Raw genomic sequence first — 23,884 nt, forward strand, 5'->3', positions numbered from 1 at the left:
GCAATGAGCTAAAACTCTTACTTTTAGGAATAAAATATATCATTCTTAAAGAAGGAAAAAGTTTAACTACTTAAGTTGAACTACAGCATCGAGCAATCCAGTTTAAGAAGAATTAATTTAAGCAACAATATGGTTTAACTTGGTATCATATTAATATAGCAGAAAATTTTAAGGATATTACAGTTCAACATAAATCAAACTTTAAAGCAAAAATATATATTTTAAAAATATTGTATTTGCTGTGGCTAATACATATGTCTCCGGTCATGTTAAATAAGACATTTAAAAATAATTACGATATATGAACGAACAGAATTAGTTTTCAAAATGGGGTAAACCAACCAGTGAAGGAGCACTACCCAGTGAAAGAACATTTCATATATATTGATTAAGAATAAGAATTTGAAAGTTCTTCTTTAGATTTACTAGTAACAATAGCTTACTGCCAAATAATAGGAAGTCATCTAGCAATGTTTTGGATTACCTGGTCAAATAGACTTCCCCGGAAAATTTTTTGAATTTATTATCTCTGCAACACCTTGTTTCTTTGAGAAAATTATAAGGTGAGTGTTTGTATTTCTATGTTTGAAGTGGAGTTAATTGCATGTATTAGTTTTATTTTTCTCACTGTGAGAAAGAGAATTCAGAATATAGTTATTGAAGTTACGTTTTATTTTTTTTAAGCATCATAGCATAATAAAGTACTGAGATAAGGGGGTGTTTATTCACTGGATCACCAAACGATGAAAAACCAGTGAAGGAACGGAACAGGTGTTCCTTTACTGAATTTTTTTCCAGGTTAATGAAAATAAAAGATAAACTTTAATTTTCTTGTACCTTTACATTAAACATGTGCAGGAATATTATTTAACAATAGAAAAAACATACTAATATGGACGGATTACAGACTATTCCCGGAGGAGAATACAAAAACGATTGTAAATAAGTTACACTTTACTATCTAAAAAACACTCATGTATAACTATTTTCGAAACATATAATGGATGGAGAAGATTTCATAAATAAATTTTTTGTTTAATATATAATAATAAGTGTACATTTATAATGCTGTTGAAACATGTTTCTACGTTTTACTCATTTTGATCTGTTGCGTGCGAACTTAAAAATGACAAGCTATTAGCAAATGTATATACAAATAATTACAGTATTTAATAATTACTGAAATTATTACAAATAATTACAGCACCTTTCCTAAAATTATTTCTATTTCAAACACCAATCACAATTAATGCTTCAAATTTTTATAGAGCATCGGACTTCGTCAATAAAATGTTTTACCATATTGAGAAAAAAATTACGAAAATATTGCCTTGATTCGCAATTTTTAAATAAAATAAGACGATAAGCTTTTGAAATAATACAATACACAATAAGCTTTTGAAATTTTGAATTGAGCCTTAAAGCGTTTTGTGATATCTTTGGGAATTTTCACAAACGTATTGCAGACAGTTTTAAGAAGGTATTGAACATGGAAAACTTTCCTGTATGAGAGAGTGGGAAACGGCTTGAGGAATTTTTGAACCTTTTACGTAAATCTATATTCTATATATAATTTTCACACGAAAATCAATTTCAAACTTATATATCAAGGCAATATTTCTGTAATAATTTATGAACAAAACACGTTTTAAAAAAAGCTACTAAAAATAGGCAAGATATCTTCTTATTTATTTTATAAGAAGTATTTTCTTTAATTAGTGAAGTTTATTTTTTCGAAATAAAAGTTTATGTAAATCTTATCATGTAATTTCAAGAAATATTTCACGTCTTTATAATAAAAATCTTAATTTGAATACCTATATAATAATTGTCATTTTTGTAACTGATTTTCATTCTAAATAACTAATTGTTCCATATAAAATCAAATGAAATAATCAAAAAATCTTTACTATTATTATAAGTACTTGACTGGCAACAAAAGTCTAAACTTTGAACCTTTCTTAAATGTAGAAATGACTGATTAATTTTTTTATTATATACTTTTTTTAGTTTTTACGAAATAGGGAACTTTATGAAAGTTTAATTGTTACAAATATTTGAATATATTTGAACTCTAGCATATTAGATTTGAATAAAATAAATTTTAAAAGTATTTGAATTTTAAAAAATTATAAACTAAAAACAAAAGCTTGAATTATGTATTTATGCATGATTAGATCAACTCTAAAGATGCCAAAATATAGTTTAGTCTTACTATGTGAGAAAATAAAACACTATTTTTTTTCATACAATAGGTTATGAAATTTTTTCTGTAATCGCAATCACAATTTATCTTTGAATTTATTTTTAATGCGCAACTCATATAGTCTTGTAGTAGTTAAATAGTTCTATTAACTAAATCCTAATAAATGTAATTTTCAGTAAAAACCAGATAAGATTAAATGAATGAAAACTTTCTATTAAAATTTCTGTGAAGTTAAATCTTTTGAATTCTGAAATATTTGACTTTGACTTACAATAAATATTCAAAATCTATTCAAAACTATACCTGAATAGTGATAAATTTTACAATCATGTGCAAAAGAAAGTAGATAAAACTTTTTTCTCTCAAGCATCAAGCATACCCTGCATAATTTCAAACATTTCTCTCATAAAATAAATAAAACTCACTTTAAAACATTTTACAGAAGTAAACAAAACATTAAAATATCATAAATTAAAATAGTTATTATGGGCTCACATTGCACAAAGAATACATTCCCTTACACGGAAAGGAATGATACTTCACAAAGCTTAATTCTGACTATATCACAAATATTTCTTTCATAACTAGAGTTCTTACTCTTCTTTCTCTCTCTCTAGTCTTTCTCAGTTAATTTCACAGCTAAGTTTCGCCGTTTCAAACTGCACTAATGAAATATTGTTGTCTTAATCCGTTACCCATAGCAGCTTGCTCTTGATTTCGTGTTAAAGTAACTTGAATCTTTTTCTTTAGCAATTCCTCTCGCAAACTTCTAACATCTTTTTCAGCCATCGATCGGAGCTGTAAAGATCGTTATTATAAATACATTGATTTTTAAATCCCTACATAATACTTTATATGTTTCCCATATTTTCGAATTAGTAAAAATTTTAAATTATATTGACTTAATATTTTGACTTAAGTATTAAAACAAAATTCTATAGAATTAATAACAGAAGTTGCAAAAGGAGCATTTATAGTTAGAAAGACAAAAAAAGTTAGTTTCAGTTGCATTAAATAACAGAACAAAACAACTCAAGGTTTTATTTTGTATTGAAAAATAAAAAAATCTGATCAAACATTCAGTTAAAGAAAGAAGTCATGAATCCCTTTTAAACTTCTTTTTTATTTATGGTGCGAGATTTGGAATTGTAGCTGATTTTAAATTACTTTTACTTTCTATTTAGTGCTTAAATACTTCAGCACTAGATTATTTTTGTCGTGACTTATTAAAAGCCTTGGATCTTTTTAATTAGATAATAATTTTATTTACAATAATTTTATTTACTACTTGATCGTTACACTTTTTAATTGAATTTAAACCTTCTATTTCTTGTAATAAGCACTAATTGTTAAAAAATTATCTAAGAAATATAATGCTTCAAAAATATCAAATTTTATTGATTAGATAAGGAAAACATAAAATCCAAAATTTCTAATAAATATAATAATGAAATGAAACTTAATATTTATGAGCAAAAAGAGAATATGCAACTAAACATATCCTGAGAAAGAAATTATCAATATTAGTTTATGACAAATGCGCTAACTTTATAACTTTTGATCAACTTTAATAACTTTTGATCTAATGATCAGATCTTCATGTTCTAAGACTCAATCTTGATTGTTTGAGGGGGTCATGCTAATTAATAAGTGCTTAAGGTATTTAAAGCTATGAAATCAGACACAAAAACATACTTTCTCTGAATAAACACTTGGGAAATATGGTCTCTTTAATGTTAATTTTACTTTTTGCGCATTTCTCCAAATCTCGAGAACTTTTTGAGCTATCTGAAACATTTTTGCACACAGTTATAAAATTCATTTATCCAAAGATAATTCCGTGCAAAAAATAAATTTTAGTAAATATTTAGTATTTTTTATTATTTTATTAAAGAATAGTAAAAAAAATTTGAATAGTAAGGTCTGCAATTTTTTACATAATTTTAAAATGCGTAATTTTACATTGCGAAATATGAAATTAGAGCGAAAACGGTTCATATTTTGTATTTTGCCACGTAATTATCTTTGGATAAACGAATTTTATAATTCTGTGCAAAACTTTTTCAATTCGCTTAAAAAGTTCATGAGATATAGCGAAATACGCTAAAAGTAAATTTAACATTAAGGGGTTAAAACTTTGGAGCGTTCTCCTGAGCAAACTATTGGGACCATATTTCCCTCTATATTTTGGGGGTATCACATCTGAATTCATCGAAAGAGAAGTATGTTTATTCCGAGAAAGTGCGTTTTTGTGTCTGATTTTGTAACTTAAAATATCGGTTGCACTTATCAATTTGTATATTTGAAGTCACCCTCTCAAGGTATTAAGATTGAGTCCAAGAACGTGAAGATTCGATCATTAGAACAGAAATTAATCAGTGTGGTCCGTTTTGTTCTTTGTCCCACTGTACAATAAATTTTGAAATGTAATGAGTCTTGTTCTAGACCATGACTTTACCTTGTTGAAACTTTATTTTTGCATGTCAAATTTACACTTGAAGCACTCATATGATGAATATATTTTAGATTCAACTGTATTGATCAATTTAGTTATAACCAGAACAAGAATTCAATTATTGCATCTTTTTTTTAATATCAGTTATGTGTCATGAATGTGGTCTGCATATGAAAAAGTAAATAAATGCTAATAATTTAGAATAATTTGAAAACTCATTACTATTTTCTCTCACGATTTGGCATTTTTCAAATGTTTGTATGACTAGCCTTTTATTTCTAATGAGGTATTTGAAGCTAGAGTTATAAAAAATTATGTTACCTTCACTTCAGTGTGCAACTTTAGTCTTGTTCCTTCCACTCTTCTTGTAAGATCTTCAATTTCTTGAAGCAATCTTGCAATCATTATTTTGTAGCTCAACTGAAGAAAAAAATAATTTTGCTTCAGTCTGATTCTAATCATATAAATATAAACCCTCAATAATTAAATTTATTTGATATTAAGTTTTCTTCTTTATAACATGATATAAAACGTCACTTCTCTTAAAAAACAATTCAGCTGATTGGATTTTAAGTTATACTTTTTTCTCTTAAGAAAGCAACGAAGAACTGTTTGAAATATGAAGCAACATTTTGAAGTTTAAATTTTAAATCAATATGATTTCAGCATGACATTTAGTAGTTTTTGTTTTCGCGTAAAATGAAATGCAAGATTATTGTCTCCCACAAAATTCACTCATAGTTTTGCCAACTTATTAAATTTTGTATTGTTTCATGTGTTTGTTTAAATCAATTTTGAGAACGAAAGATATTTAGAAAAGGGATTTTGGTGTATTCTGTGTTCTAAATCAAAACAATAAATATATAACATCAATATTCCGAAAATTTTCCGAAGTGTGACAAATGAAAGAAGTTATTGAATATGCATTTATAATTTATCTTACTTCGTGTCTTGATTGCAACAAACACGAGAAATCAGCTATAAACTTTATAACGATATATATTTTATTTATAAAATTATTCTTTTAAAATGTTTTGCTTTTGCAATTTTTGTATTTGGGTTTTTGTGGTAATTTAAATGTTTATGTTATTAGAGAAGCTACGTTTTGCCCTTCTGAAAAATGTTAATTATCAGTACATACACCATTTATCTTTTAATCAAATTTCTGGTTTTAACATTATAGATAACTCAGGGTTCAGCATTGAACCAAATTTAATTTATAGTTTGAACTTCATACTCTAACGGCTATAAAGTGTAAACTCTTTCTTATTTTAGTATCATTTTCGAATTCATAATTCCTTTTATCTTCCAATTTAATTCTAACATCTTTGCACTGTCAATCTATAGAGAAAGAATTTCTTACAGCTTGCTTGTATTTCAAATAAGGGAAGTTCGTGATACCAATTATGCTTCTCTTGGCTGATTGATAAATGGTTTTTACAGATAAAAACAAGAAAAAATTTGAGTTTAAGTTTTATTTAGGAGAATTAAAATTAAAAGAACTTATTTAATTATTAGTTTTAACCTTTACCTAGCTCTAGTAGAATTTTATCGATATTTGAGGCATAAACTATTAGCTGCATTTTCAAATTTCTTATTACGAAATACGCTGAAATTGTAGAATTAGAAAGTAATACGAGTAACAATTACAAACTTTAAATGTAAAAACTTATTAAATATGCAACAATGTAAAACACAATTACAGCTATATTAAAATTATAAACAGACTCCCTGGAATAATTAAAATGTCTATGGAATCTATTTACGTACTCCAGCTGAATAAAAAAAAATCTTGTACATATCTAAAGCACATTATACGAAAGATATTGATCCTTTAACAAACCCGAAGTGGACATATACCTGCCCAATATCTTGAATATAAATATTTCTTGTAGTTTATTTTCTTAAGCTAAATTCTAAATTCCATCTTTGAAATATTCTCAAAGATTTGGGGATAAAGTCTGATGATTTGAGGGAAACTATGAAAGTTTTTGCTGTGTATTGTAAATACACATAACTTTTCCAGGAAGATGGTATCCAAAGTTGCCCTAGCATCGGGCTCAAAAGTCTTCTCACCTGCGAAATATGAGTATCAGATGATTTATATATTCTATTAGGACCATTTATTTGACTACAGTTTCGAAGTATCTTACAACATATAAGTTTTAAATGGTATAATTTTGTGAATATTCCTTCTTCTTTGCAATAAAATGTAATTCTTACAATCTAAAGACTAAGTAAAAGAATTAAATATAGCAATAAAGAAAACGAAGGAAATAAAAATAAAAATATGACCACCGAAGCCGACGTCTTCAGGGGTTACCGGCATCGGAAGCCATAAAACAAACTAAAGTATTGCTTAAATGTTGAATATTTAGGTTTCAAAATTGATATTGTTGATAAAATAATCAAAATTGGTGTTTTTGATGAAAGGAAAGCTTTTAAATTTAAAGTTATTTTTTTCTGCAACTTTAAAACCAATCTGTGTAATAAAATTTTTAAAAATTAAGTTCTTTCACAATTGGTTAGGATTAAAAATATTTGCAATAACGCTAAAAGTCTTAAGGAGGCTGTAAATAATTTTTTTAATAATTTGAGTAATAATGATTTTCCTTTTAACTTTTGTAATGTTAATTTTTTAATTAAGAAAATGATTGAAGAATACTAGATTTCTATTTCTTTTAACAGGGCGCAAATCAAGTCGTAACTGAGCAGCCCCAGTTAAGCATTATATTAATTTGTTACGTAATCTGCTCTTTTACTTTACTTCTTTTTTTTTCAATCTGCGCATTTTAATAGAGGGGTTTGTTTTCTTTTGTTTTAAGTGTTTCCTTTGCATTTAGTTTGCTTGTGAAATCGCTGTTTGACCGGTTTAATGTGAGTTTTTATTTTCTCAAGTTTTTGTTTGAATTTCTTTTCTGAATTGGTTTTATGTATTTCATGCATTTTTTCCTGGACTTAAGAAACAAAACCTTCGGGGTACCGAGAGAGTTACTTTTGACATTTAATTTTGCCTCTCTCTCAGTAGAAAAGGTTTTGTTTTATGGCCGATAACCCCTGAAGACGTCGGCTTCGGTGATCATATTCTTATTTTTATTTCCTTCGTTTCCTTATTGCTATATTTATTCTTTCTTTTGAAAATTCTGCTGCTTTCAAGCGCGTTTCTTTCAAAGAATGTTTTGTCAATTTGCAATTGAATATTTTGTATTATTTTTCTAAAATAATTAAATTAATCCTTTATTCAAATTTAATCCTATTTTAAAAACTTTTGTATTTAATATCATATGTTTGGATGAGTTTTCATTTAACTTATTAAAACCTTACATTAGTTCTCAAGAAAGTTATGTTCTTCTTTAAAACTTATACTTTGTAACTACGCTAAGTAACAAACTGTGAATAATACTCAAATTAAACGATCGATTTCAAAATATATGCTTCACTAACCTTATTGGAGGGTCTCTCAGTTTTTCCAGAAATAGTCAACAAAGCCCAGACGCCAGCTTGGACTTTCGCCAAGAGCTCTCTGTGCAATTTTTCAAGCTCCTGTCTCAGTCTGGAACACTCCTCCTCCAATCGTGGAGTAATTTTTTTCGCTTCCAAATACCGTTTCCTCCACATTTCTCGAACTGAAACAACAAAAACTCGGGGTTATTAGCAATATTTATCACAATAGAAATTGAATGTCATGCAACATGGAGAAAAAATACACAGACATGCATCAAAAGTTGGTTAACAAAATAAAGCAAGAAAGGAACGATTTTTAAAAATGTGATAATTTTCATTTTTAAGCAAAATAGCATGCTTTTTTTTGTTAGGCTATTTTTTATTAAAAATTTAAAACATAATATATATATATATATATATATATATATATATATATATATATATATATATATATATATATATATATATATATATTGTTTTAATTTTTGTTAGAAAGTACTTATTTAATTATTGAATGTCGAAAAAAAGGAAACAGTAAGATGTGATTTGCAATTTGAATTAAACTATTACTCAAGACTTTGCGTGAATTTTATGCAGGTGTTACATGCTGTGTGTGTCAAACAAAAAAAGCTGCGAAATTTAAAACAGAAATTTTAACTTACATATTTATAATGTAAATTATTTCTGCAAATATTTTTAAATTATATTTGTAATCATAATTTTAATCACGTATGAACTTTAACAATATCAAATTTTAAGTAATTCAAATTTAACCTAGATTTAAAATTGGCTTGTGCAATAATGCATTACATAACCTTATTTTTCTTTTTATTGCCTTGTTGTTCTTCCAGTTTAGAAATATTCTTTATAACATAATAAATATTTTTGAATCATTAGTTTCTGTGGCATCTTTTCAAATTTAAAATCCAAATAATTCCAAAATTTAAATGAATTAAAATTCAAATGATAACTTTATTAAATGAAAATAAATATAAAAACAATTATTCGCATAAGTACAATTTGTGACTTCTTTAATTTTTTTAAATAATTAGTTTCTTAATTTTACACAAAAAAACGTAACTTTGTTTATTTAATAGTGTTTCCTGTGTTCAACAAAGTCTCACCATTTAAAAAATGTTTGTGGAGTAAAAGCTAATTATACATAAATCCCGAGCAAATTATACATCCGCCCCTGAGTACCAGTGCGTTTTTTTGTCGCATAATGTCCATGCAAGTACCATCAAATGTTGAGTTGCACTGCACAAGTCATTTTATGAAAATATTTACTTGAAATTTTCTATAATTCGTTCTTAAATATAAAAGCAAGCATGCAACATACAAACAGCTCAACAACTTACATGCAAATAATCACAGCAATACCCATGCAAACTTTGATAATTTTCATGCAAAACGAAATTAATACAAATGCTATTTAATATTTCAACCTTCGGTGAAAAAAAAATCAAGGATTATCTATAGTTTTAATGAAATCCTTATAGAAAGAGCCAAGATTTTTAAGTCCTTATTTGAAAAATGCGTGAAGTTGTAATATACGGAACTTCATACAGATAAGATATATATTTCATTGCACGGAATTTCAAATTTCAAACTTTGTGATGCAGTATAACTTAGGAACAAAACGAATAATCTCAAGAAAATAAAGCGGAAAGACTTACATAATAATACAGAAACTTCATTTGCTTAAAAAATTATAAATAGTGAAAAAATAAGCATGTTTCTAGCACTCAAAAATAAGTTCCCATTCTCAAGACTCGTAAGAGATAAATGAGAACAAGATTTGTAAAAGGAAACAAAAGATTTTAATCAGAAAATAAAAATGGCAAATAAAACTAGAAAACCGTATTTTTTTTCTTTTTTTTTCCTTTTTTTTATTTACAAAGTGAAGAATACCCTTTGAATGCTTACAAATAATGCCTCAAATTTACAAAATTAATTTTAAATGTTAATTTTCATTGCAAAAAATTTGATAAAATGATTGTTCGTAAGACTCTGCCTTATTTATTCAATAATACAGATTGACAAAAAGAACTGCGAATTAAACTGATGAGTAAAATATTTAATTAAAAAATTCTTACTTATTAGCAGTAAAATACTCTGCATTCATAATTGAATGATAAGTTTGACAGTTCAAAATTGATAATTTCCTAATTCTAGAATAATTCAAATTCTTTGTTTGATCTGAAAAATTCTGTAAAAGTAATGCTAAAAATTGAAGATAATTTGACATTGCGAATTGTTAAAAATTAGGAAGCGTGCTAAACAGTAATATTATTCAAATTTGAAGCAACAAGCACAACGTTAGACAATATTATCATTTCATTTAGTCCTTCTTAACCTTGAAAGAAAATGCAGCTCATTTTGAAACTTTATTAATATTGCAGCTAATTTGCACCATATAGTGTTTCAAGACATCAGACAGATATTATAATTCAACGCTAAACCGATTCATTTTATTTATTTGTGTGTTTGAACCATACTCTAATTTTGCCGCAAAGTACGTTCCAACGCATAAACATCATTAGCATATTTTATTTTATAGCACTCCGAAGGTTGAAAAAACAGCATACATGAAGCCACACTCAGACGTTAAATTTTAAAATCTATAATTAAAAGAGGATACCAAGTTTTTTTTTTAAATTAAAGTCCAATCCATTCCAACAAAGAAGAAAAAATTAAATATGAGAGATTTTTTAGACAAAGAGAGAGATAGAGAGAGTAAAGAGATGCAATCTAGATAAGTGTGTTGTGCTTGCCTGCCGCGGACTCAGCCCTCCCGGAGAAATTCGGTAGTTTGCTTAAGCAACTGTAGGTCTCACCTTGTTCCCTCCTTTGGTGGGCTCTACTTTGTAGTTGCTTTATCTTTCGAAGAAGCTCCTCTCGCTGACGCTGCCTTAACCTCGTCTCAACTCTAACTTCACTCAAAATGGTCAGTAGACGATCCTCTGAAAAATGAAGCAAAATAAACATATCAAAAAACATTCTTGAAATTTTCCTTCTAAGTGAACAAGAACTCTGAATTCCAGAATATTATATTTTAAATTCAATATTGAGTAAATATTTAAGATATGGAGTAAAAATTAAGATAAAATATTGAGTAAAAATATATTGAGTGAAGGATATTGAGTAAAAATTAAGATATTGAGTACAAATTAAGATGAAATATTGAGTAAAAACATATTGAGTAAAAGATATTGAGTAAAAATTAAGATATTGAGTAAAAATTTAATTACTGAGTAAAAATTATAATAAAAAAATGTATTAAAATATGAGCGAGAATTGCATTATCATCACCGAAATTCGAAATTAATGAATCTGCTTAAAACGTCAAAGCACTTACCACACAATTTGAATAGTTTTAAAACCATATAAAGTTTGTTATAAAACCAGTTGTGATAACCCAAGAGAAAAGAAAATTATAATAAGAGATATATTGACATTAATCTAGATAATGTTCCAAGCATAATTTACAGAAACAGTTAAAATAGTACAGGCAGACTAAGTTTTACAACTACGTTTATCTCAAATATTTTCAGAGTAATTGATTTACTTGAGAAAAATCAGATGAAAGCAAATAAATGGAATCCATAAAATATAAGACACGGTTAACGACTTTTTCATTGGGCCACTTCCATTATTTTGTAATTATTGACAAAATGCGATATCTAATGACAGCATAGTATACTTTATGAAATTTAAAAATTGTCGTCCTGACGTGAGTTAATTAACATTTAAATAAAGTTCCTGCTCAAGAAGGTATTAATTTTGTGCCTTTTTTCTAGTTTTTTCAATATGAGCAAATCATGAATATAAGTGAAACGCTGATAATGTTTTAGTTATTATGGATAATATTTAAAATTGTGTAAATTTAGCATTACTTATCCAAACAAACAATGACTTTATACTTACAATACTTTATAGAGCATTTTATACTTACAATACTTTACACAAACAATAGTTTTAACCGAAATAACGAACTTAATTATGCGGTAACTGCTAGTTGCACTTATGGAACTAGCTTCAGTTAAGAATGAACTGGTAGTCTGCTTTATTTATTTATCTATTTATTTGATAATAATTTCAAACTTTTTATAGAGATTATATTTTTTCAAGCGCAAATTTTAATTTCCTATCTCTAATGTATGTGCATTTTATCTTTGTAGTTAAACAACTGATTTGTATCGCATTTGTAAAAAACCAGTGTTCAACTCCATAGCTATGCAATTTTGAACTCTACCCAAAAGATAATATATTAGATGTACGTATTGGGACATATACGCTTTCGTACAGGATTCTTAGATGAACTAACCCATTTGAATTGTACTGAGAGGAAAATTATACAAGTCCACAACGATTGTCCCTGTGGCAAGAAGATTCTAACTTATGATACATCCAATGAATCAGCAAGCCATCATCTAGTTTTATACCAGGGCGGGGAGCATTAGGAGGTAATCTGACTATCATCCTTTTATTTACGATTTATTTATGATAAGATTTCTAAAAATACGTTTAAAAACGATACGTTATATATATTGAGCATATATATTAACATTGCAAGCCTGTATAACTTGACAGTGTAGTTTGATTTTTGAAATCGGTACTGTCCCAACCGCTAAATATTTTGCCGTGTAAATTCCATAAAATAAATATTGTTTAAAAACAAAAGACGAAAAAATTATAATTATATTTGAATGAAATGATGTATTCCTGAAAAGTATTTTTTCTAAACATATCACCAAATGTTAAATTACGAATGTTAATTTTTTCTTCGACAACATTGAACACTAAAATTGTTATTACAATTTTATATGAACATTTAAAAATCATGTTTTCTGTATCGAAACAAATTTCTACTAAAAGTATATAGAATAACAAAAAAATGCTTTAAACTTTGTTTTTATTAATTAAATCAATTAAAATAACCACTACGTCAAACTTATTAATCAAAAAGTACGCACAGTCTATGAATAATGAAAATGTGCTTAAATTTGAAAAGTAATGCTACATAAATTTTGAAGAGTAACAAACGACATCTCTTTTAAGTTAAAGCCTTAACTTTGGATAAAAACCAAAATCAGACATTAATAATTGCGCAGAATGATGGATAAAGGTATCTAAATCTTACTTGCTTATTAATAATCATGACGTGTAATTTATTTATCAATACGAATATTCCAACAACATACTCAAAGTTGGTCATACAAGTCAGTTTTTATATAATTCCGATATGCACTAAATCTATTGTATTGCTATGCTAGAGCAATCAAAAAATGAAAGAGTTGAGTAGAAATTTTAAATAAATGTAACATATACTGGATAAAAAATATATTTTTACTTAAAACAAGACAAAATTCGTAATATTATATATACCAAAACATTTTTATATGGTCATTACAGTAAAAAACTATTATTTTTTATAAGTATTGTTGAAAACTAATACTTCTAATTAGTGTTTAAAAAGATATCTATGAGTAAACATATGATATACAGAGTTATTAAAATGAATGTATTACTTAAAACTTAAGATAAAGAACTCTATACAAATATGGCTTTAACAAAAAACAATAATTATAAAATCATTCGTAACCACGAGCTAAAAATAATTTTATAAGTGTGATATAAAATATCGTTGCTTACGTGTTAATTAGAAATAATTAATCTAAAAATTACTTTCATATGTGTTTTCGTATAAAGCTAGTTTTATTTATAAAACAAATGTTGAAATTACAAAATTTTACTTTTGTTTTATTTGTATTAAAATATAACTTTCAAAGTCTTTTTACCTGAAAATAATTCTGGTAAATATTGTGGTGGAGTTGGAGTTCGAACCAATGCGCAAACTCTTTTTCGAGCAATTCTATTCCTTCCATATCTAGCAGGATTTCTGATGATAGGCAGTGGAAAAATAGGAGTTGTATTACCATCAATCCAAATATCAACATTAGCCACTTCAGACGATAAAGCCTGAGGAGGATAGGGCGGCGTCATCACCACCTGTGCCATTTCGTCGATCTGCTCTCGACTGAGATTGCAAAGGGCTGACCGTTTACCGGAGGCTACCCTTTTCTTCCGTCTCTGTTTTTGTTGACTAGGGGGCGTGACTCGCCGGTGCGTTTTAATGTAGGGCGCAATTTTTTTATCCAGCCATCTACGATACGCACTCCTTACCTTTTCTTGAATAAAAAGTTCTCCAGCTTTCTTTGCCATTCGAATAACTTGACAAGGGCGGTAGACAGGACGTGATGGAATGTAAACAGGCAAAAGATCGTAGCGGCGACAAGTTGCTAAAAAGTCTTCAGTGGCTTTTTCATTGCTGATGCCGTGCTTAGCATTCAGCAATCTGCTTAAATGACCCGAGAAAACGGAAGGAGGGTAGTAAATTGTGCGATATGAGCGATTATGTCGATATTTGCGTGACGATTCCAGGTAATGCCGCCTTTGTATTGGACGTCTGTGTCCAAATCGGGACCGAACATAACCACCAAGATGCAAGCCGGCATACATTCTCTTTCGGTAGAATTTTGGGGCCTGAAATATTCTGTCCTTTGTAGCAAACATTCCAGACATAGTCGAAAATTAGTTTTCTTCTGGCTTGAAAATATTTTAAATCCACTCTGATTTCAGATATTCTTTGCATACATATTAATTAAAAATAAATATCAAAATAGAGTATTCAATTTTCTGAGACAAGATAAACTATTATCAAAGGTAAAACTGAATTTTAATTCACTAATGTTCTTTACAATGCTATGATATATTTTATATAATATCTTAAATATCTTATATAATGCTAAAATAGCTCCAGTTTTTTCCAGCTATCTTAATGAAACTATTTCTCTCAACAAATACGTCAAGTTATTTTGCACCTTTGTTGTGAAACTGCATTAAAAATGATTCAAAACAGTATAATATTAATTTCGAATATTTCTACAGAAATTCAATAGATCTGCTAGCTTTGCATTCTATCTTGACTTCGTTTTCATGAGAGCTCTAAGCTAATTGCTTTATTATTTTTTTTCCTTTGTGAACATAAGCTTTAATCTGAGCAGTAAAACAAAACTTCGAAAGCAATTGTCTAAAATAAATATATTTTAATGTATTCCATCAAACTTTTCTTCGATATAAAAACTTTTAATTGCAAAAATTCCAGCTAGATACTTTTTTTCATCTATAAAAATCTACTCAAATCATAATCTGAAGTGAAATAATTAGCATAAAACTTTATTTCTAAGACTATTTGTCATCAGATCAAATTATCTTTCATATATTCTATCGGAAAAAAGTTCGTTTCAACGGGAGAATTTGAAAATAACTATATCTTTATGTACCTCAAAGTGCCTCAAAACAAATCACGTGAAATATTGAAAATAACAAATATCACTAGAAGGCTTTTTCAGAAACAATTGAAAACAAAATGAATCTTTAAAATAAATATCTATATTTATTTCTAAAAATTCTCAAATCCAGAACAGTATCTCATAATCACTCCTATGAGACGATATTAATCACAAGGATCTTCTAAAATTAAACAAATGAATACATCACCAAATATTTCCCAACTCTGACGAATGTCAATCATATGATACTAGATCTACTTTGGAGGGAAAAAAATTTCTATTTTGAACAAATAATTATATCACCAAATGTTTTCTAAGTTAGAACAACGTGAATCGGATGGTACAATATTTGCAATAACGGATCTTCAGAAGAAAAATCCTTTTGAAAAAAGATTTTAGGTAGGATCCTTTAAAAAGGTAAAAGATCCCTTTAAAAAAGATTTTAAAAAAATAAATATATCGCCAAATATTCCTTAAGTCCGAACAAAGTCTTGGAATCAATCATACGGAACAGTATCAACAACAACGAATGAGCACACATGTCCAACAAGAAAGGTTGTCGTTGTATAACTACATTGGCGACGGAAATTACATTCAGAAGGTCCACTCCATCATCTTATATCCCTTGCAACCCTTCACCCCACTCCGACCGATGGCAGTGGCTCTAGAGAATGTGGGAAATTCTATTTCTCTCTAGTGAATGGGTATCGTTACGAAATATTGCAGGAAAAAAGAAATTAGGAAATATGCCGGATAGAACTAGGGCGGGGTCTGTCCGGCGATGACCTCGAACGGAAACTGGACACTCTAGGCACGAAATCCAAGGTCGTTTGATCAGCTGGGAGGGTTGTCGATTTTAAGCATATGTTGATGCCAAATATTTAATAGAGATAGTTAGGTAAGGATCGAGCGTATTGATCTTAAATGCCAAGATAACATTTTAGAACTATTTCTTTTTTCATTCAGTTTTTAATTAGGAATTAAAAAAGATAAAAAGGAGAATTTTTTAGTTAAACACTATTTTGAATTCATAAAATTGCGAATATTAAAGAACTAAAATTTGAATTTTTAAGTAACAGAATAGCTAAATGTAATTAAAGTTTCAAGGCATAGAATTTTTAGCATCCTGAAATAATAATTTTAATTTCAATAACTCACGTACTGCTTCTGTTTCCAAAAGTATTTCATGCTTATTTCAGATGTCAAATATTAGTCATAATTGTTATATTCTGTAATATTATAGTAATAAAAGTACGATAATAAAAATGATACTAGCTTTTAATTCAATTATTCTTAATAATTAGTTAATAAATATTTCAATGAATGAAATGCAAATAAATGTTTCGAATAATAAATTACATTTTTGCCTGCTTCAATTAAAGTTTAATTTACATTTTTTAACTAAAATTTATCGTTTAAAATAATATATTTTATGCCTATGAGCACTTAGATAATTCATCAATTTTATAAATAAAGTAAATATGTCAGTCAAGTTGACGGATTCTTTTTTTTACCTAACAAAATTTTTAAATTCCTTTGACTCACAATAAATGTTACTATTACTATACATTTTTATTGTTTAAACCTAATAAATCGAATAATTCATGCATAATAAACCGATAGACAGCATTAGAAACTGCTCTTTAGTTTTTTAATTATGCAATACAAGTGTAACTATAAAAAAATAAATTATAAATAAATAAAATTGTCTGTTACTCACAGCGCATTTTAAGTTTAACACGCTTTACTTGAATTGATTTGCCTATTACTGATATTATTTTTCAACTTCTGGGTTTTACTCTTCAGTTTGATGGACAGATTTTGACAGATAAACAGAGCAATATTTTTTGCGATATTGTAACCGAAGGATACAGTGGACTCAACAAAAAACAAATTTAAAAAGCACATGAGTGTTATGTGAAGATGACAGTAAGAAAACAGTAGCCATCTATTGTCTGTAGTGTTGGCATTAATAGTGTTTTAAGAAATTTTCATTGAGTAGTCATTGAAATGGATTATTTTTTGTCAAATACCAGTGAATACCCTTTGTTGTGTCTTATAAATACTTTTTTGCTTTAAAATTATCAGTAAACAACTAAGGTCTAAGATTAGAGCTTACGTATTTGATATGTTTTTGTTCTTTCATAATAATATTTAATATTAGGAGACCTATTCTAAAATTAGCAGATACTTTAGAATTTTCTTTTTCGATAACAGTGTGGTTCTTTTGAGTTTTGAAAATTTGTAGATACTTAATGGCTTACATCGCTTAAAAATGAATTACGTTAGATATAATAATGATGTACATTGTAACACTGTTACGTTCTAATCATAATTTTAAAAAGAGTATCTTATACTAAGAACCTTTCTCTTGCATATCAGATAACTATAATTAAAAAAGCTTTCTAGAAACGGTTTACTTTTTGTCTTTTGAAAAGTAGATGGAAATGATTTCGAATATTGACTTTATATATTTAAGTAGAAAAAAACTGGCTTATTTTAATATCTAATTTAAATTTCGTTCTTTAAAAAGTTTAGGAAATCATAAAACACCGCAGAGCCACAAAAGATAACTTCGCCAACAAGGCAGCTTCATCCATTAAATTTATTTTAACGTTATTAATGAACATCAACTGTCAATGATGACACCAGAAGAACAAAACGGAGCGAGTTTCCATTGAGGGCAGCGCTATTTGATTTGGATCTTTTCTTTGTTTTTAACCAACGTCGGTTCAAATGGAAATTGGGTTTATGACAGCAGTTTATTTCAAATCAACGGTTTAGTCATTTTTCTTCCAAATAACGGTAATATATACATTAGTGCACAATGACTAAAAAACCAGGAAATGGAACAAATGAAAAGACAAAGCTTTGCTTCTACCTTTTATTTCGTGCATTTTGAAAATAATTACAAGAAACCAAAATTAATGTTGGACGAAAGGCGGTTAAAGTAATGATTTCTAAATGAATGTCTTTAATTTCTTAAAATAAAACGTGTTTGAATCTACCATAAAGGTAGATAATAGAAGAAATAGTAGAAAAATAGACAAACAATTAGGTTTTAACCCACTGGCGGTTAAGGAGAAGGGCAAAATTGGGCGAATGTTTCTCCCCTACACACAGTTCCCCTATCAGTTAACATGGGAAAACCGGTTTTGCTATGCAGAGAAGACTGCAGGTTAAAATACAACTTTTTACGTGCAGAACCGTCAGTGGGTTAAAGTAAAATTGAGAAAACTGAGGTATTAAAATCTTTTATTCTAAATTTTAGTATACTCTATTCCAACTAATTAATCAGTTTATAAGAATTTTTATTTTAAAAAAATTTTTTAGACAGTCATAAAAAATAGGGTTCAGTTCCTGAGTTACTTTGGAAATGAAATTTTAAAGATTTCTAGATTTTTAACCACTTTCTTTATCAAATAGAAATCTTATATTTCATGCACTCCATTATAACTAAATATTCTATTTTTTGGTATTTTAATTTTTGCTCTTTAAAAATATTTTAGACGGCCATAATGTTCATTTACAAAATAACTTTTAAAATGGAATTTTAACAAATTTCTGACTCTTTTTTTAATCAAATTTCTCCCCCCACATTTTTCCAATTGGCATTATTCTCTATTTTTAATTTAAAGAGTTATGTTACATTACCGAAAAAAAATAAACATATTTTGGGATTTATTATTATTATTATTTTGCAAGACAAAAGAAAAAATTAAAATTTTTAAGAAATTTACTGTCTAAAGAAAGAACTGTTAAAGCAATTGCTAAAAAAATACCTAAAACATATTCAATATTTACTAAATATAAACAATTCTAAGTACAATATCAATATATAATTTAAGTAAAAAATGCAGATTTGAAAAAAAAACCACTCTTGGATTTATCCAAGAAACTTCTTAAAGTTTCATCGCTTTTTGACCATGATGGGCTACGCGAAACTCAAAAGGAAATTAGAGTACTTGAACTTTTTTGCTTGGATCTGAGTGTTTTTTATGTCACTGAGGCCCCCTTTTCCTGAAAGAATTCTTTATTTAGTTTTTAGATAGTTTAGTAATAGTCAGATCTAAATAACTAATTTAATCCAGGCCTAGCCCTTCAACCACTAAGATCAAGAATTAATGCATGAAAATTTTATAATTAAATTAAAATAAGCTTATTGTGATAGGATTTTTCATCACCCTATACATTTCTTTAGGAATAAAAAAATTGTTTTTGTCTTAAGTCAGTATTTACACTTTTTAGTGTTCTGTTCTTTAATTCTAATATTTGTTCATAAACGAAATTGCATTCATTCATAAGAAGTTAGCGAATTTTTTACCATCAAAGAAAAAGTTCAAACAAGCAGTGTAACATTAATCAGATTGTTAAAAAAAACATATTTTTAAAATGTAGTTTCAATCATCGAGAAAGATTTTTTGATAATTACAACTTCCTAGATAAAAATCTTAAAATGTCTTTTAAAATGTTCTTTAAATTTCCCTCTGAAAAAACATGATCAGTTTAACGTCGAATCTAGGAAGAAGAAAAACACCACTTTATCTTAATTTCCTATTTAAACTGTGTCCTTACAAAAGATTTTTATCCTCAATTTGAAAAGAGCTAGAAAAACATTCCGGTAAGCGACCTTGTAATACAATCATTAAGGGCATAAACAAGATGTTTTAACGATTGATTGAACTTATAAAAGCACCTAGAGATCAAGATAGATCAATGAAAATCCCATACTTTTCTGGAAACTAATTTTTGGCGTTCTGCCATTAGTCCGTTAAAGAAGTATACCTTATTTTTATCGAAGATTGTTAAGTTCTTTTGTGCTGACCTAGATTCCACAATTCAGGCGAATACATTGTGCGTGCTGTGGAGAAATACTAAAGCTTCGCAATTATTTTCCATCTTTATAGGGAGGGATATACTTTCACAAATGCATCACGCGACATTTTGTCGCCTTTTACTTTTTTTTTAGTAGTATATGTAATTTTATATTCATCTCAGAAATGTTTCTACAGGATTTCAGCCCTTTTATTTTAGGCTGAAGCCTTCTATAATATTTGAAAAATGGCACAGGGGGCGTAAAAGATATGTCTTCAAGGAAGAAGAAATTCGCTGTCATCCTACGTTAAGGAATGTGAAGCGAGGTAAAATATATTTAGTTGACAGGTGTTGTGAAGCTAACATATGACGGTATAATGGTAAAGATTAGAATTTTTAACAAATTAGATCAGCTTAATGTATGTAAGTAAAAAATTTGAACCATATTAAAACTGTTATGAGCTAATTATTAGGATCGATTGCAAGGTCTGACACAAAAAGAATGTATCATTTTTATAAAGGGAATTATCGTAAGGAAAAATAATAATTAAAAAATGACTAATTATGTGTAATTATGTTATTAAAAAGTGACTAAAAAATAAACTTGACACATTCAATGTTTTTTAAAGCATCCAATAATACCAAACTCGATATTTCATCACCTCGGAGGGTTTGGGAGGCAACTTTTAAATCTTAAATTTTAGCCCCTATTTTCATTGGAGATTTTGATTTGACGGAAAAAATAACCCTAATTGAGTTGTAGGTTTCTACATTTTGCTACACAGGTGTATGTAATCGAAGAAAATAGAAATCAGAATAAGAAGATAAAACCATATTTTAAAAAAAAATCTAAATCTTAATTTTTTTTCGAAAAAAATATTAAGAGTAACCACAATTTTAAACAGTTTGTATTCTTTTTAATGTTTTCGTTACAGCGCCATCTGTGAAGCAAAATCCATAGCCTTGTAATTTTGAATCTAATCCTGAAGACAAGGGAACTCCTGGATCAAGTATTGGAAGAAATTTTACTTTCGAAGAGGACTTCAAGATGAAACTAAGCAGTGGTTGCGTTACATGAAGAGGAAAACCATTAAAACCTCGCACGGTTAGACTGATGGCAAGGGGACTGTAACCCATTATCCATCTACCACTGAGGATATATGCGTGATGCGTATCAACCAGTCATCACTTGGATTCAAACCCGGTTCACTGGAATGCGTACGCTCTATTCTTGAGCCACCACGGCTCTCTACAACTCAATTTTATTTTAATTTATCCATCGTTGAGCAGTTGACCCGATTCTGGGTTTACGACTACTAATGTTCAACTCCGTAGCCTTGTAATTTTGAAGCCACTCCAGAAGACAAGGAAACTCCTGGATCAGTACCCCAAGAGGTATTTATTTGGTATGGGAACATGGACGACTTTGCCACTCGACAGATTTAACGTGCATCAGTCACCATTTACTACTCGGGGAGTCTTCGGCCGGTGGGGATCGAACCCACGAACTCTTGGACATGGGACCAGTGCCCTCTACAACTCAATTAGGGTTACTTTTTTCCTAAAAAATTCCAAATCTGCAATAAAAATGCAGATTCTTATCTAAGATTTAAAGGCTGTCCCCACCGCGCGCCCAAAGGGTGAGGGTGATAGATCAAATTTAGTATCATTCGATAGTTTTTTAAAAATATTAAATGGGGCTATTTGCCCTTTTTTTTTAGCCGATGTATATTTCTCGAGTTATTTGAACGTTTCCGAACTTTTTTGACACTTTGTATAAAATAATCAGTCATATGTTGTTGAAACTTAATTAGATATGTTCAAGTTAAAATTCTAAAATGACATTGCGATTATTATTAAAATTTTAAAAGTTCTTAATTTTAGATTACATTACAGTTATTTACTTAATATACTGTGAAAATATAACAGCGTGTACGCAATTACTCGTTAATGGTATACTTACCATATATTTTGTACGATACATTCTAAACTGGTTTTGATACACAGTATTAAAAAAAAAGTACTGCAGTCGATTTCTACTGAAACATATATGTATTATTTTAACATAAGAAGGCAACACAGCAACATAACGTGTCTAAATAGCAAACATGTCAATGTGTACTAACAGTGTACAGTTCGCAAAAAAATAGACAGACCAGTTTAAATAACTTTTAATCTAATGATCGGATCTTCACGTACTATGACTCATGTCAGGGAGTGACCTCAAATATGCTAATTAATTAGTGTAGACAATATTTTAAGTCATGAAATCAAATCATTGAAAAATTAAGTAAAAAATTGAAAAGTCATTGAAATCAGAATTTTGATCCTCAAAATATGAAAGCTAGCCGCTTACAGAGAAAAATGGTCCCAATAATTTAAACATAAGTTCAGAGTTCAGATCCCTTAATGTCCTACAATTATAAAATTTGTGTATTCAAAGATAATTTTCCTTACAAAGTATAATTTATAATTAATATTTATTTTTATTCACGTAACTATACTGTATAAGATAATTTGCTTTAACTTTCTCTACTTGCTATGCAATTAAAATCCTAAAAATATTGCATTTTAAGAAAAATAAAAGTTTCCGCTTTTTGTTTCCAGACGTAACATAAGCATGAAAATTTAACAAAAAACACTGAGTAACATATTGCTTTGCGTGATAACCTTTTACTTCACGTTAAACTCTCCTGAGTTTTAGGCCAAAACGTGAACAGAATAGGAATTAACAAAGGAAATAATTAATTTGTTTTTATTTTTTGAAAGTCTAAGTACCGTGATTTTGGTAAAATACAGTTTTTGACATTAGGAATAAAAATTTACAAAATTGTAACTTCTATATTTAAAAAAAAAATTCAATTTTAATCATTTGCTGCTCTTTATGACTTATTTATATTTTTTGACATTAATACAACAATTACAAAAGGGAATATAGATGTTAGACAAAGTTTAATATATAGTTAAGTTGTCTATTGCTTCAAACACAAAATGGCAAAACCTTCGAAAGTAATGTTTTTATATTTGGGTTTATTAATCGTTTTTCTCTTGAAAAATGGGAATCAATATATCTTTATTACAATGATAATTAACAGAAAGTTTTAAGAAGAGTTATGAATAAATTCAAATCAAATAGAAGTATTTTATTCGTTATGTTAACACAGACTAAACTCGTTTACTATTTTTGACAGGACAATATCACCTCCTAGGAATCTGATAACAGTATTTGTTATTTTACATGCATTTTACAAATAAAAAGCTTATTTTATTTCTACTTTATATATTTACGCAAAAAAAATGAATTTTACTGAATTTTATTTTTATCCCATTTGAATTCTTAAACCTCAAAATATGAAAAGAAGCAGCACTCTAAAAAATGTCTCAATAAATTAATCAGGAGAAAAATTAAAAGTTTGCATCCCTTAGAGTTGTTAGTTTCCTTTATTATCTATTTCATCATATTTATTGACGATATTTAAAAAAATCAAAATAATTTTGTGAACTGCTGTAAAAAACTCTATATCCAAAGTTAGTTTGAAAGATATATATATATATATATATATATATATATATATATATATATATATATTAATAATAATCGCCAGTTAT

General features: G+C 28.0%; 1 protein-coding gene across 1 annotated transcript in view; it reads right to left on the reverse strand.

The window, feature by feature from the left end:
- Nucleotides 1–1,439: 1,439 nt before the first annotated feature.
- The window catches only part of LOC107451190 (uncharacterized), a 148,308-nt gene continuing 125,863 nt past the window's right edge, over nt 1,440–23,884 (reverse strand). Inside the window, exons 11-14 of the mRNA XM_016067207.4 lie at nt 10,943–11,068; nt 8,106–8,287; nt 4,983–5,081; nt 1,440–3,004 (exon numbers count right to left, since the gene is read on the reverse strand). Coding sequence (XP_015922693.3) covers nt 2,861–3,004; nt 4,983–5,081; nt 8,106–8,287; nt 10,943–11,068 — 551 coding nt within the window. The 3' untranslated portion in view covers nt 1,440–2,860. The remainder of the gene's footprint in view (nt 3,005–4,982; nt 5,082–8,105; nt 8,288–10,942; nt 11,069–23,884) is intronic.

The sequence above is a fragment of the Parasteatoda tepidariorum genome, chromosome 6 (genome assembly GCF_982258835.1).
Source record: "Parasteatoda tepidariorum strain Cologne lab strain chromosome 6, Ptep-v5.0, whole genome shotgun sequence".
Taxonomy (NCBI): Eukaryota; Metazoa; Arthropoda; class Arachnida; order Araneae; family Theridiidae; genus Parasteatoda; species Parasteatoda tepidariorum.